Source organism: Nesoenas mayeri, assembly GCF_963082525.1.
Source record: "Nesoenas mayeri genome assembly, chromosome: 1".
NCBI lineage: Eukaryota > Metazoa > Chordata > Aves > Columbiformes > Columbidae > Nesoenas > Nesoenas mayeri.
This window is the reverse complement of record NC_137541.1, coordinates 115594456-115607312: the sequence shown is the minus strand read 5'-3', so window position 1 is coordinate 115607312 and position 12857 is coordinate 115594456. Positions and strand designations below refer to the sequence as shown.

The 12857-nt window shown below is 54.7% G+C and overlaps 1 protein-coding gene across 4 annotated transcripts in view; it reads left to right on the top strand.

Moving 5' to 3' along the window:
• The window catches only part of BCOR (BCL6 corepressor), a 58535-nt gene that overhangs the window by 12313 nt on the left and 33365 nt on the right, over positions 1-12857 (top strand). For all 4 annotated transcript variants that reach the window (XM_080347963.1, XM_080347961.1, XM_080347964.1 and 1 more), the window contains exons 2-4: positions 6862-6991; positions 8475-8553; positions 9452-12280. In XM_080347963.1, the coding sequence (XP_080204089.1) occupies positions 6906-6991; positions 8475-8553; positions 9452-12280 (2994 nt within the window). In that variant the 5' untranslated portion in view covers positions 6862-6905. The remainder of the gene's footprint in view (positions 1-6861; positions 6992-8474; positions 8554-9451; positions 12281-12857) is intronic.

The window sequence follows — 12857 nt, the reverse complement described above, 5'->3', positions numbered from 1 at the left end:
GGGGAGCGGGAGGTTTGCAGGCCGGCCGCGCTAGGGAAAACGAGAGACGGAGACACCTAAGTTTGATATTTAGGTGTTGTGCGCTGGCGATTTGCTGCATGAAGCGCGGAGCCGCCGTCTCCCGGCGGGGATGCCGCGGGGGGAGGGTGAGTTGGGGGGAGCGGACGGAGCCGCTCCCCATCCATCAGCCCCCTCGAAGCTGTTGCTCCGTAAATGAGGGAACCACAGGCCCTGTCAGCCGCAATTATGCAAAATGAAGTCGTCCGTGATCAATATCTCCCAACGTCCCCGACGGATGCGTAGGGGGGCCGCCCCCGCCCTGCGTGCCGCGGCGGCTCCGCGCCGGGGAGCGGTGCGCCGGGGTGGCCGGAGGGAAACCAAGGGCGTATGTCCCATTAATCACCCCCCTCCCTCGGGGGTGCGGCGGGGGCTGAGGGAAGGAAACGGGGGCCGTGCTTCGGTATTTCTGCAAGGATAACGTTGCGGAAGTGAGCGCAGCCTTTCGCCCAACTCTCTCTCGCAGGAGCGCTGGGACTTTCGTATTTAATGTGTGTCTGGGTCGTGTCCCCCCCAACCCCTTAAATTTCTGGGGATATCGGGGGGGAGAGGGGGACGGCGAGGCTCAGAGGAGCCCGGTGAATGGCGAGCCCGTGGCGCTGGGCTCGCCCAGCCTTCCGCGGCCGAACAATGGGGGACGGGCGGGGGGGGGAAGGGGCTGGCTTGGTGGTATTTTTCTTTTTTTTCTTTTCCTCCCCTCTCTCTTTTCTTTATATTCCCCTGCTGAAAAGCAAAAGCCACACGGAATAAAGGCAACAATGAAGGGCTCCCGGGATGCCGAGTGCGCGGCGGGTTAATGGGGTGGGGGCGCGCAGGCCTGGGCTCTGCTTTCCCTTCCCCACGCCGGGAATGCGGCCTTAAATTACCTGAAATGCACATTTCTGCCCGGCCCGCGGTGCGTGGGGGTGTGTGTGTGTGTGTGTCCCTCTCTCGCTGCTGCCGCTGCTCCTCCTTCCCAGCCCGGGCTCGGCTGCTGCCTGTTGTCTCTGGCAGCAGCAGCGGAAACCTCGCTCCCGTGCGTGTGTGTGTGCGCGAGTGTCTGTGTGTGGGAGTGTGTGTCTCTAAAATGGCGCGGACGGCCTGGGTAGGGAGATGCCGCGGCGGGTGGGCGAGGGAGGGAGGCCGGGCTCTCGCCGGGGGGCCCCGTTTGCGCGGGGGCCCGGGGATTTCTGCAGCGGAGCCGGTTTGCGGCTCCCTCCGCCACCTCCTCCTCCTCCGGCAGCGTTGTTCATGGCATGACCAGAGCGGCGGCAGGCTGAACTGCCGTGCTGCCCGCCGCGGTGTGTGGGGGAGGAAACCCCTGCCCGCCCCCCCGCAGAGAGCAGCCTGCCCGCCTGCCGCCGCGGCTTGTGCTGGGGAGCGGAGGCATCGCCCGCGCCGGGGCGGGCGCCGGTAGCGGTGGTGCTGGGCTGCCGGGGCGGCGGAGGGTGTCGGTGTTTCCCGCGAATCCCCGGGAAATCCTTCACGCAACGATGCCTCAAAGTTGGGTACCAGTCTCCTCACCTCCCCCAGGTGTGTGTGGGGGAGCCTTTTCAGTCTCGCTATCGCACGTCCTCGATGCCTTTAAACCGGGGGGCGCGGGGTGGGAATGGGAGCGAAGGCTCCTGCCCTGCGAACGTCCCATAACCTTCAGGTATGGGCATCGCCGAGGCAGCCTTGGCCTCCCGGGCTGCCCCACAGAGGCGTGTCTCTGGGGGTCTGGGTCTTCCCCCGGGGCTCCGCGGCAGGCGTGCCGTTTGGGCTCCGAGGTAAGGCGGCCAGCGTTATTTGAAGGATCGCCAGCCATTTTAACTTTCCCTTATAGGCCTCCTCCCCCGCCCCCTTCCCCAGTTCCTAGACTTATCATTAATTGAAAACTTTTTTTTTTTTTCCCTTTTTGGCCAGCGCTGAGAGCGTTGCAGTAATTCGCCTCGCAGCATATGGGAAAGGGGGAAAGCGCCGCTGCCGCTACGGCGCAGCGACTGTCTGTGCGGGGTCCAAGGCGTGACAGACGGCGCGGGGGGGCGCGGGGGCCGGGGCCGCCTCTCCCTCGGGCTGGCTGTGCCGGAGGGGGCCGCCCCGCTGGAGCCCCGCTGCGGGCGGAGGAGGAGAGAGGAGGGGGGGACGGACGTTTGTCCGCCGGGCCGGAGCAAGGCACAGCGCGGCGTCCGTGCCCGGCGGCGGGGAGGATGCCCCGAAGGCGCCGGTGCTGGCTCGGCGTCCCCGGTTGTCCTCGGACGGCTCCGCCGCACCGTGTTTACACGGTAGAAAGTCCTGGTCGCCGTCCGACACGTGACGGTGTAGGAGCCGCCGGGGGGGACGGGACACGGAGGACGACGGGGACGGGGGGGGCGGCTGCGACAGGAGCCTTAAAATAGACTCCGACCCCTTTGCGCTGCCTGCACGCTGCCTAAACCGAAATGCATTACTGTCGTGCATGACTCAATATGTATTTTAAATCGGTTTAGCGATCTCGCTGGCGCATTGTGCTTAGCTTTATGGTTAAATGAAATGCCACACGTCCCGGGTAAAGGTCAAACTTCTTCTCTAATCCGCGGATCCGTGCGGCGGCTACTTAGTCTGGAGCTTCCCCCTCTGGTTTACAAAACGTGTCACTAGCGGTGATGCCGTTTGGAGATTGCAAAAAATAACCTACCGTGGTGTTTTTTTTTTTTTAATTGCAACCACCCCTGTTCTTTAAACACTTGTCTAATATTAGATCGCTGGCTGCTGCCAGAGCTTTATAGGGCGCACTGTAAACCGTGCAGCAATAGTGTCTCTAAAGTCTCCTTTCTACCCGTGGTACAGGTCGTTGTTTTTATAACTCGTAAATACGTAAGTCGGAGGTACAAGATAAACGAGGTACCTAAACACATTCATAAGCAGCTGCCCGTATTTAAGCTTATAAATACCGTACAAACGCTGCCCTTTAAATCAAGCTCCAGATGAACAGGTAGAGGGCTAATCGAAGGAGATCGCTACGAGTCCCCGATTGCTTTTCACTCCTCTCGCAGGGATTTTCGCAAATCTAGAAATGATCCTTTCAGTGGCCTGGAACCGGGCGCCGACGGAGGTGGGGGGTTCAGAGCCGAGTAATTTATTGCATCGCTTTTAATTTCCGAGAGGCCGGGTTGTTTGCCGAAGCGCCTGCCGCTCCGGCGCTGCCACCGGCGCTCGCAGACTTCTTTTTTTTTCACCCCGTGCAGCCCTCCCCGCCGGCTGGCGTTGCGCTGTTGCTGGCTCTGTGGCTTGTGCAGTGGAAACTGGCGGGCTGCCAGGCGGAGCTCGGAGGTGGAAAAGAGTAAAGGCGCCAAAAGGGAACTCGTGCGCCGTTGCAATTCTCCTCCTGCCCCGCTTCCTGGCTCGCTGCAGCCGCCGGCCCCGCCGGGCTTCCGCCACTCCACACCCCCTCCCCTCCAGCCTCACAGCCGACTTTCACCTCTCACACTCGCTGCCGGGCACCCCAGGGCCGGGGGGCGAGAGGAGGCTGCCTCGGCCTGGGCGGCTCTGCCCTCCCCTTGTCTTTTCCCCGGAGGCACGGAGAAACGGCGTCTTCCTCCTTCCCCCCCCCCCCCCGCCTTCCCGCGGGCATCGGGTTTTTCTCGTTTCCACGCCAGGAGCGTGTTAACAAAACTTTGCTGCTGCTGGCGTCAATGGCTGCCAAAAGTCTGTTGACGTTGCGAGGGAGACCCAAACGTTTCCCTTTTCAATCAGCTGCCCAAAACAGCGCGGTGTGTGTCTCTGCCTGCCTGCGGGGCGCGGGCAGCGCGGGGCAGCGAGTGTTCCCGGCGCGGCTCGCCGGGGCCCCGCTCGGCACCACGCCGGGAGGCAGGTTAGTGCTTGCAGGGGCTTTTTCACAACTGGTTTCACACGGCGGCATCGCTGCGGAACCGCGTGTGCGTTGCGCGTCTCGCTCTCCCCCTCTCCCACTCCCTCCCTCCCTCCTCCGTGCATCACCGTCTATATTTAGCTGCAAATGGCTTTATCGGCCAGACACCTCCCGGAGGAAATGCCGTGCGCTCTCCGGCGGCCGAGCCCCGCTCCGCGCCACGCCGCGCCGCGCAGCGGGGGCGGCCGGGGAAGGGGGGGGGAGCTGCGGCGCCCTGGGGCGTGCTGATAGTGGCGGGGGGGGGGGGTGCGTGGTGGCCCGCGGGTGACGGGGAGGGAGGGGGAGACGTGTCCTCGGTTTCCTCTGTGCGCTGGGGCGCTCAGCCCGTCGTCGGGGTTGCATAACGGAGCTGGCTGTGCCCGCCCCCGCGGAAGCTGGGCATAAATAGGAACGGTGCTCTCTCCCCCTGCATCCCCGGTCCTCCCCCCGCACTATTCCCGCAGCGCTGAGGGCTTGCGGAGCTGCCGGCGTTTGCCCGAGCCGCTGGCGTCCCCTGAGAGCTGCTGGCCCCGACGGGTGGCTGCTTGCGGGAAGAGAAAGAAGGGGAGGAAGGGGCGTGCGAAGAGTTAAAAGTCTTGCTGCTTGTTGCAATGAAATTATGGCTGGCAGTGGCGCCGCTGCTCGTTCAGCAGACCTCCACTTTTAAACAGTTCACAAGAAGTTCATCAGGGCGGCGATTATAACTGCACACACACGTGCCTCCGGGGCACTGAGAGCCCAAGGGCGGCAGCTTTTGGGGAAGGGGATGGCAGTTGGCAGCTGGCAGCTGTTGGGAGTATGGGCTCTGACCCGCTTGGGTGGGCCCTGGGGCATCCCACCGCCTCCCCACATCCTGCACCCTGCAGGCTTTGCCCTGCTCTGGCGGTGACGGTGGGACGTGGGGCCTCCAGATTACCCGCTGCGGCTGGGTAAGCTCTTGGCCTCCCTTGCAACTTCAGTGTTTTGCTATCTGCACATGTCAGGGGATTGACGGGCTCTAATTTGGGCACCGCACCTTATCTTAATGATACACTTCCACTGGAGAAACCAGACGGGTGCAGGCGGCCCCTCGGAGGGGTGAGGAGCGGGATGGGTTGGCCTCGTGTGCCCCCGAAGGAAAGCGGGGAGCGGGGCCATGCACTGCCAAGGCCCATCTCCTCCAAGCCAGCATCCGTCCCTCACGGATGAGGCAGCGCACGGGGCGGCTACTAACCTTATGTAGAACCCTAAATCACTCTCTCCGTGCTGCTGCTGCCTCTATTGAAAACATTACGAGCGGCACATCTGGAAAACAGTAAATCTGTCCAGAAACCGTCTTTCCAGCGAAATAACTCCTTTTGAATGATAGCGTGGTATCTATTCTCTGCGGATTGTTGTTTCCTCGCAGCGATTTTTTGTGGACTTCATTAGGGAAAGCTAACCGTTCTGGAGAGAGGAGGGTCAACACGCCGTTTCATTAATATGCATTTGTTCCAGACGTGGAGTTTTCCACAAAAGGCCTCTTTGAGGGGAGAAAAAAGTGTTGGGGAACAAGGGTTTCCTGCCGTTTCAGTGCTTAAACCTCTCTGAACGTGTATGAAGTATTGTGTTGAAGGCCCGATCTGGGCTTCTTCCCCATTAAATGCCAAAGTGATCATTTGCATATTTTGTAGCCTGACAAAGGAAATGAGTTTGCTGGGGAAGCATGGATGCTTTGGGAGACGTTAGGCATTAAACTCCCAGTGGTCAATCGCCCGTTACTGGCTTGTGTGTGTGTGTGTGTGTAAAAGGAGTATCATGCCTCCTGCTTAAAGGCTTCTATTTTTGTGAGAGAGGAAGAGCTGAGGGATATCCTGTGCATTAAAGGCTCCCCCTACTTATTAACCCAGCATTTAGCAGCAGGATGCAGGCTGAAGCTCAGTCAAAAGAAACGACTCAACCTCCAAAGAGCAATTAAAATCTTGCACTGGAATAAATCATGCACCGCGATAATCCTGTTAATAAAACGCAGCTTGTCCTGACGCTTCGCTCATGCAGCAAACTAGAATTTAATGCGAGTGGAGGTGGCGTTAGGCAAGGTAGAGGGGAGGAAAACCCGTTCCCCATCCACCACTGGATGCAAAAATGTGGTTACCTTTCACCTGCCACTCCGGCTGCACACAGTGCCGATCCTCTTGGACTGCTAATACTTCTCCAGCGAGCCCGCTAATGATTTCTTTCCCTGGAGTGAACAGGCATCATTGAATTACTGAAAGCGCTCGCAGCAGCAGCAGCAGCCCTGATGCAGAAGCCACCAGGGCTCGGTGCTTAATCAAATCAAGGGGTGGGGAGCTCGCCAACCCACTTACTATTTTTAACCCCTTTCTCCAAGTTAGTCATGTGCAGATGCTAAAGGGGAGTTTTTTATTTAGATCCCTTCTGTAGCAGCGTCTCCTCGGTTTTAAGTCCTCGTGTGAAAGCTTTATCAGCAATCAGTGTAGCTAATACGCACAGTATGTGGCTGTTCTTGCTCCTGTTCCTGATCCTGTGCGTTCCTAATGCTTTAGGTTTTTGTGAGCACCTGTGGGTAGTTTTGCACGTTCCCCCAACCCATGGGGTCTCCCTCCTTGGTTCAGTGTACGTGAGATGAAGGTTTGGGGATTGGTGTAGACTTGGCTGGCTGAGTCATTTCTTGTTCAAATGAAATGCAGTGGAGAAACTTTTATTTGTGGATAGCCTGGAATGATTCTTAATTTTCTGGATGTGTACTGGGGAAAAGATCCATCTCCTCTGACCTATAAATGCCCTCAATTTGCTCCTTTATTGCAGGGTATCTCCCTTAGCGGTTAACGTAGGCAGCTCACTCCCCGCACCAATCCTGCATTCATTATTAATTACCCGGAGGGAGGCTGGCTGCTCCGCCGTGATGTTTGCACTTCCTCCTAGACAAATCTGCTCAACTTTTTTTTGTTGTTTTCTTTTTTATTTTTTTTTAATAGAATATAAAACTGTGAAGAAAAGCGTCAATTTTTAAGAAGACGTCATGCTTTCTGCAACTCCCCTGTATGGCAACGTTCATAGCTGGATGAGCAATGAAAGGGTCCGCATGTGTGGAATTAATGAAGACAGGTAAATATTTAAGCTTCTGGCAAGTTAAACCACACTGTAATTCTGCAGCGTGAGGTCTCAGAGTTCGCTCGCTTCCCTAATGCCAGAGTAGGTAGCTGCTGCCTTGCATTGAGATCAGCCTGGCTTGGAGGGGGGCGGGGGGAGAAACAAGACGTGCCTGAGAGCGGTAGAGCAGCCGCTGATTTACTATTTAACAGGCAACCTGGGTCAGTGAAGTGGGGACGCCCTTTAAAGAGATTACTCCCCAAAGCAGCCTTTAAATGCGCTTTTACAATTAATTTATTATTCGTATTTGTGAAGGGGAATTAAACCAAATAGTGCACGCGTTCTTGCGGTGATTCTGTACGGCAGAGGAGCTCCTGCCTGTGACTTGGCATTCCCTGCCTTTGGACCAATGGATTGTCCTATGAAATAGGAACAGCAGCCTTTCTGTCTCCCACAAGTCAACTTCTCTTCCTCCCCACATTTTTTCCTGTTGAATGTAATTAATTCAATGATGAAAATTACACTCTTTAGTAATTTTCAATGAAGTGATGCAGGCACTGGCCATTGTCCTCTTCCCTTAAACTGCAGCTTTTTAAAAAGCAAAATGTCACTGAACAGAAGCTGCAGGTATGCCTGTGGTTCTCTGTGCCAATTTTGAGTGGTTTTAGTGTTTTCCTGTCTTATCTTTGAGCCTGTGTTCTCACTGTTGTGTGAAAAGCCTCTGAGAAGCTGGGAAAGTTTTTGGTCTTGCAGGGAAAACTATTTGCAAGCATAAAGTGGAGGAAAATGGCCAACCGTCTCAGTCTGCCTTCCTCTCAGTTATTTAGGCATAATATTTTTACCTGCTACTTGCAGAAAGGTGAATCTTTGAAAAATGAATAAACAAATACATTAAAATTACATTTCTGCTTGGAGGTGATGATGTGCCTTTAAGCACTTTGATTGAAAGGGGTTCTTTTGGATAATGCTGAAACTTTCCTTCTGCTGCACATCAGCGATTTTTATCCCTGGGATTTGAAATTTGGCACTAAGGTATATTCTTTATCAGTGCTTTCTGTGATAACAAGTCCCAGTGCTGCAACACTGGTATGGCACAGATGTGCAGCATCTTTAGCATGGAACAGCTGACATTCGTATGATATTAGCGTGTGTGTTCTAATTTTCTCTTCAGCAGCGTTTATGGATGGTACATGAACAGAGTATGTTTAAAATAGGATATTCTCTCCTTGGAAAAAGAAAAGGGCAAGGCTTTGACAAAAATTACTTATGTTGGAAGAGGCTGTTCTGAGGTGTGCTTGGTGTGTTCTTGTTGTCAAAACCCTTTATACCTGTTTTCAAATGGTCCTTGCTTTCTAAGGTAGGGGCTGTGCATTAGTACACAGCATTATAAATATGGTATGTGGGTCTTTTCTAGGAGAATCAAAATATGGAGGTGATATAATCTTGTACTGATCTGGGATGTGCAGGATGTTTTCAGTAAGCTTTTGTTTCTTAATAGGAAAATTCCCGTTAACGATGGCGATGCACCGAAAAGCAGACTGGAGCTGAGGGAAGAAAATCACCTGAATCACAGTGTGGTAAGAAGTTTACAGCTTCATGCTGCAGCTGAATCTGTGCCTGTCCTTCCCACCCCCAGGTGTTATTACATGATCGATTTGGAGAAGTTATTAAAATAACTTTCTCTTGCACCTCTAGGCGGGCTTAGGCATGTACCAGTTGTTTCTGTGAAACAGTGAAGTGGGATTTTGTTTATTTATCTCATTAATCTCTTGATGCTGACTTCCTTGAGTTTTGTTGTTGTATGACATTGTATTTTTACTTCTGGTCTGTTATGAATAATGTCATGCAGCGCACCCGCATGTCTAACGTTAAATAATAGTTCATGTAAGTGTTAAGTACATCAACGCTGCAGCAAAGTTGGTGGTTTTCTCCTTCTGTGAGCATACGTGGGGAGTGGTGAGTGGGGAAGAAATGTGGCAGTGGACTTTCCTTCATGCTGCATCCTCAGATGCCTGGGCCTGTGAATCGTGTGGTGGTGATGAGCCCCGGAGCAGAGCTGTGGTGGAGAGAGAGGTCCTGGAGGAGGAGAGGTTCTCTATTCTCCCTGTTCTTGGTGTCACCAGCTCACATGCTCTTGCTTTGGCGGACCTGGGGCTCAGGAGCTGGTTGCCACATGGGAGCGATGCCACTGGGCATCGTCTCCAGGCCGCTTCTGGCTGCTTGAACATCCTCATGCCTTTGCTTCTAACCGATGGATTTTGGGTGTGAAGAGATTTGTATTGATGTTAGTGGTGATACATATTGCTCTGCAGGTTCCCATTCTAATATTCTCCAGTGTGATCAGCCTCCAAGTTTTCCCAACAAACAAGGTGTTTGCATTGGCATTGTTTTCCTTCTAAATGCTGACATGTCTGTAGTTTGAGAGGTAGTTGTTGTAGCGAAATGTGAAAGTAACATACTTCTTGTTCTGTAAAGGTGGATGCAACTACAGCACATCGCATTGACAGTCTCGCAGCTCTGAGTATGGACAGGTCTGGACTCATGCGAGAAGGACTCAGAGTCCCCAGTAGCATTGTCTATTCCAGCTTGTGCGGACTTGGCTCGGAAAAATCACGGGATGCTACGAGTTCAATAGCTGGGCTTGGATTTACTCCTGAAAGAAATCCAGAGATACAGTTTAAGTCTAATCCCCCTGACGTGGTAGAAAACACGCCTGTTTCTGGAAAAGCCCCCAATGGCTTCAGCGGTATATACAAAACACCACCTGGAATACAAAAAACCTCTGTTCCGACGGGAGAGACGCTGGGTTTGGACCGAGCTGCGGGTGACAAGCAGAGTCCTCTTGCTGTCAATGGTGCTAGTTACCTAAGGCTCCCCTGGGTAAACCCCTATATGGAGGGTGCGACACCCACCATATATCCTTTCCTTGACTCACCAAATAAGTATTCATTGAACATGTACAAGGCATTGCTACCTCAGCAGTCCACCTACAGCTTACCGCAGCACCTGGCTTACTCACCTGTATGTACAAACGGTGAACGTTTTTTATACCTGCCTCCCTCCCACTATGTTGCCCCCCACATCCCTTCATCGCTGGCATCGCCCATGAGGCTCTCGACTGCTTCGGCTTCACCAGCGATCCCGCCTTTGGTGCACTGTCCGGATAAGAGCTTGCCGTGGAAGATGGGAGTCAGCCCTGGCACCCCTGTCGATGCACACGCTTACCCACACATCCAGAGCAGCAAGCAGCCCCGGGTCCCCGCTGCCAAGCCGGCCCCCACCAACATGCCAACAGACCCCGCGCTCCTGTTGCCGCACTCGCCCCGGCCGTCCCCCCGCCTCCCCCTGCCCGCCCAGGTAGGGGACTCCTATGCCGATTTCCACAAACACTTCCCCAGGATCACCACCTCTCCCTCCTCCGCCGTTACCCTCCCTAAGCCCTACGTGAACGTCGGTGGCGAATTTCCACCCTCCCGTCTCCCCAACGGGAAGCTTCCCAAAGGCAGCGATGCTGGGGAGGCACCTCAACCAGCCACCCCCCACACGCGGAAAGTTGGCCACGACCGGAAAGATGGCAGGTCTCCCCCGCTCCTGGAAAAACAGACCCCGACCAAAGATGTCACTGACAAACCGCTGGACTTGTCGGCAAAAGTTGTTGATGCAGAAACCACCAGCAAGTCAGACCACAGCAAGAAAATGACGCCGACGGTGCTGGTGCACGGCAGGGCGGGAGGGGGGACGCACTTGTCCGGCAGCGACATCGTTCAGAAAGAAACCATTTCTCCTGGGAATGGGTGCCCCATATACAGGCCTGAAATTATCAGCACGGCGCCCTCCTCGTGGATCGTTCCTGGTCCCAGCCCCGGTGAGGAGAGCGGGAAGAGCGTCCAGCTGAAAAACAAGGCGCTGGACTGGGTGATTCCGCAGCAACGGAGCTCCTCCTGCCCCAGAATGGGTGGCACGGAAACGGTTGTCGGGAGCGTTTCCGGAACAGTGTCGGCAGGAGGGCGACCAGCATCGGCGTCGCCGGCTCCCAACGCCAACGTGGACTGCGCCAAGACGGCCAGGAGCTCTGCGGAGAGCACCGCCTCAGTCATACAGCACGTTGGACAGCCCGTTGCCACCCCTGCGAAACACAGCAATAAGGTGGCCAAATCCTGTGGCCAGGAAGCCAACTTCAAGGCGAGCGAGACCGCCCTGGCATCCGGCCCCATCTTCTTGCCACCCAACGAGGCATTTCGCTCCCCGCCTCTGCCCTACCCCAGGAGTTACCTCCCGTACCCGGTGCCGGAGGGGATAGCCATCAGCCCTCTCTCCCTCCACGGGAAAGGACACGTGTATCCTCACCCGGTCTTGCTGCCCAACGGGAGCCTCTACCCTGGTCACCTGGCTCCCAAACCTGGCCTCCCCTACAGCCTGCCGGCGGGGCGGGGGGAGTTCCTAACCTACCAGGACGCGCTGGGGGTGGGCATGGTGCACCCCATGCTCCTTCAGCATTCGGCTTTGGAGATCAATAAGGAGGAGAAGGCAGAAAGGAGGTCGCGGTCTCACGAGAGGGTCCGGTACGAGGACCCGGCTCTGCGAGGCAGATTTCCGGAGCTCCTGGAAAGCAGCGGGAAGATGCATTTTGAAGTACCCGGCGACAAGACCATGAAATTGCACCAGAGCTCCGGCCACGGTAAAAACTCAGCCAAAAGTGACAAACACCTCTTCCCAGATCTTCTGCGAGACGAGCAAGAGGCTAAAAGTGAAGCAAACATAACGAAAGCTGGCTTTGCTACGGAAAGCAGTAATCAGGCTAATGACCCTACAAAGCACAAGATAGAGCAGGCGTCGCAGCACAGAGATTTTATTGTAATGAGAGAGGAGTTTGGAAGAAATAATGATCTTCATGAAACCTATAATTTCAAGCAAGCCCAGAGTCCATCAGTGTTTGGCTTAAGGAAAGAAGATTTATCTGTGAGCCAGCCTAAAGAGAGAGTGGCAGTCCAACCTTCGCCTGCTTTCTTGGAAAGTGCTCACGAGAGTGATGCTCCGGCTCTGGCTTTTGGCAAGGTGCAGGAGGACGCGAAGCCATTCTGCATGGGGACCGCGCCGCCGAGCATCGATGCCAACCAGACCTATACCAAAGACGGAGCTGAGGATGCGGAATCTGCTGATGGCAAAGTATTGAAACCCAAGCCGTCTAAGTTGGCCAAGAGGATTGCAAACTCTGCCGGTTATGTAGGTGACCGGTTCAAGTGTGTGACGACCGAATTGTACGCAGACTCCAGCCAGCTCAGCCGGGAGCAGCGGGCGTTGCAGGTGAGTCCGCGCGGTCCAATGACCGCCGCGCTTTTTGTTGTTATTTCTCTGTTGAAAGTCGCAGTCAAGTTTAAAAAGTTGAGAGAAGCAGCGCAGGTGGGGAAATCAGAAATTTTTTTGTTAGGGTGTACTCACCAGAAGTGGTTTTAAATAGCAAAGTAAGTTTGTTACTGAGAGCGAAGTGATGTAAAGAATAGTATGTATGGTTTTTACATATGTACATGCTAGTAAGCTTTAAAGGGCTTTTACTAAGATCTGATAAGAATGTTAATGTACCTGTGAAATGTTTGTGCAGTTTCGGAGGGGAGTCGGACAGGCATGCATGTTACCTTGGCACTAGCGATGGCTGTGATTTCTCAGCTGACCTGCAGTGCCAGCGAGCAAAGCGCACCCAGAAGTGGCGATTAATATACCAAATGTGCAGTTTGATGGAGAGGAGTCGCAGCCATGCGTTAGCGGGTCTCAGGCAACGTTTGTGCTAAGCGAACACGTAGAAAAGAGTAGGAGTGGTATTGAGGTTGATGCTGAGGGATGACAGACAGATATTGTATTGAAATATCCTTAAGGTATTTTACTT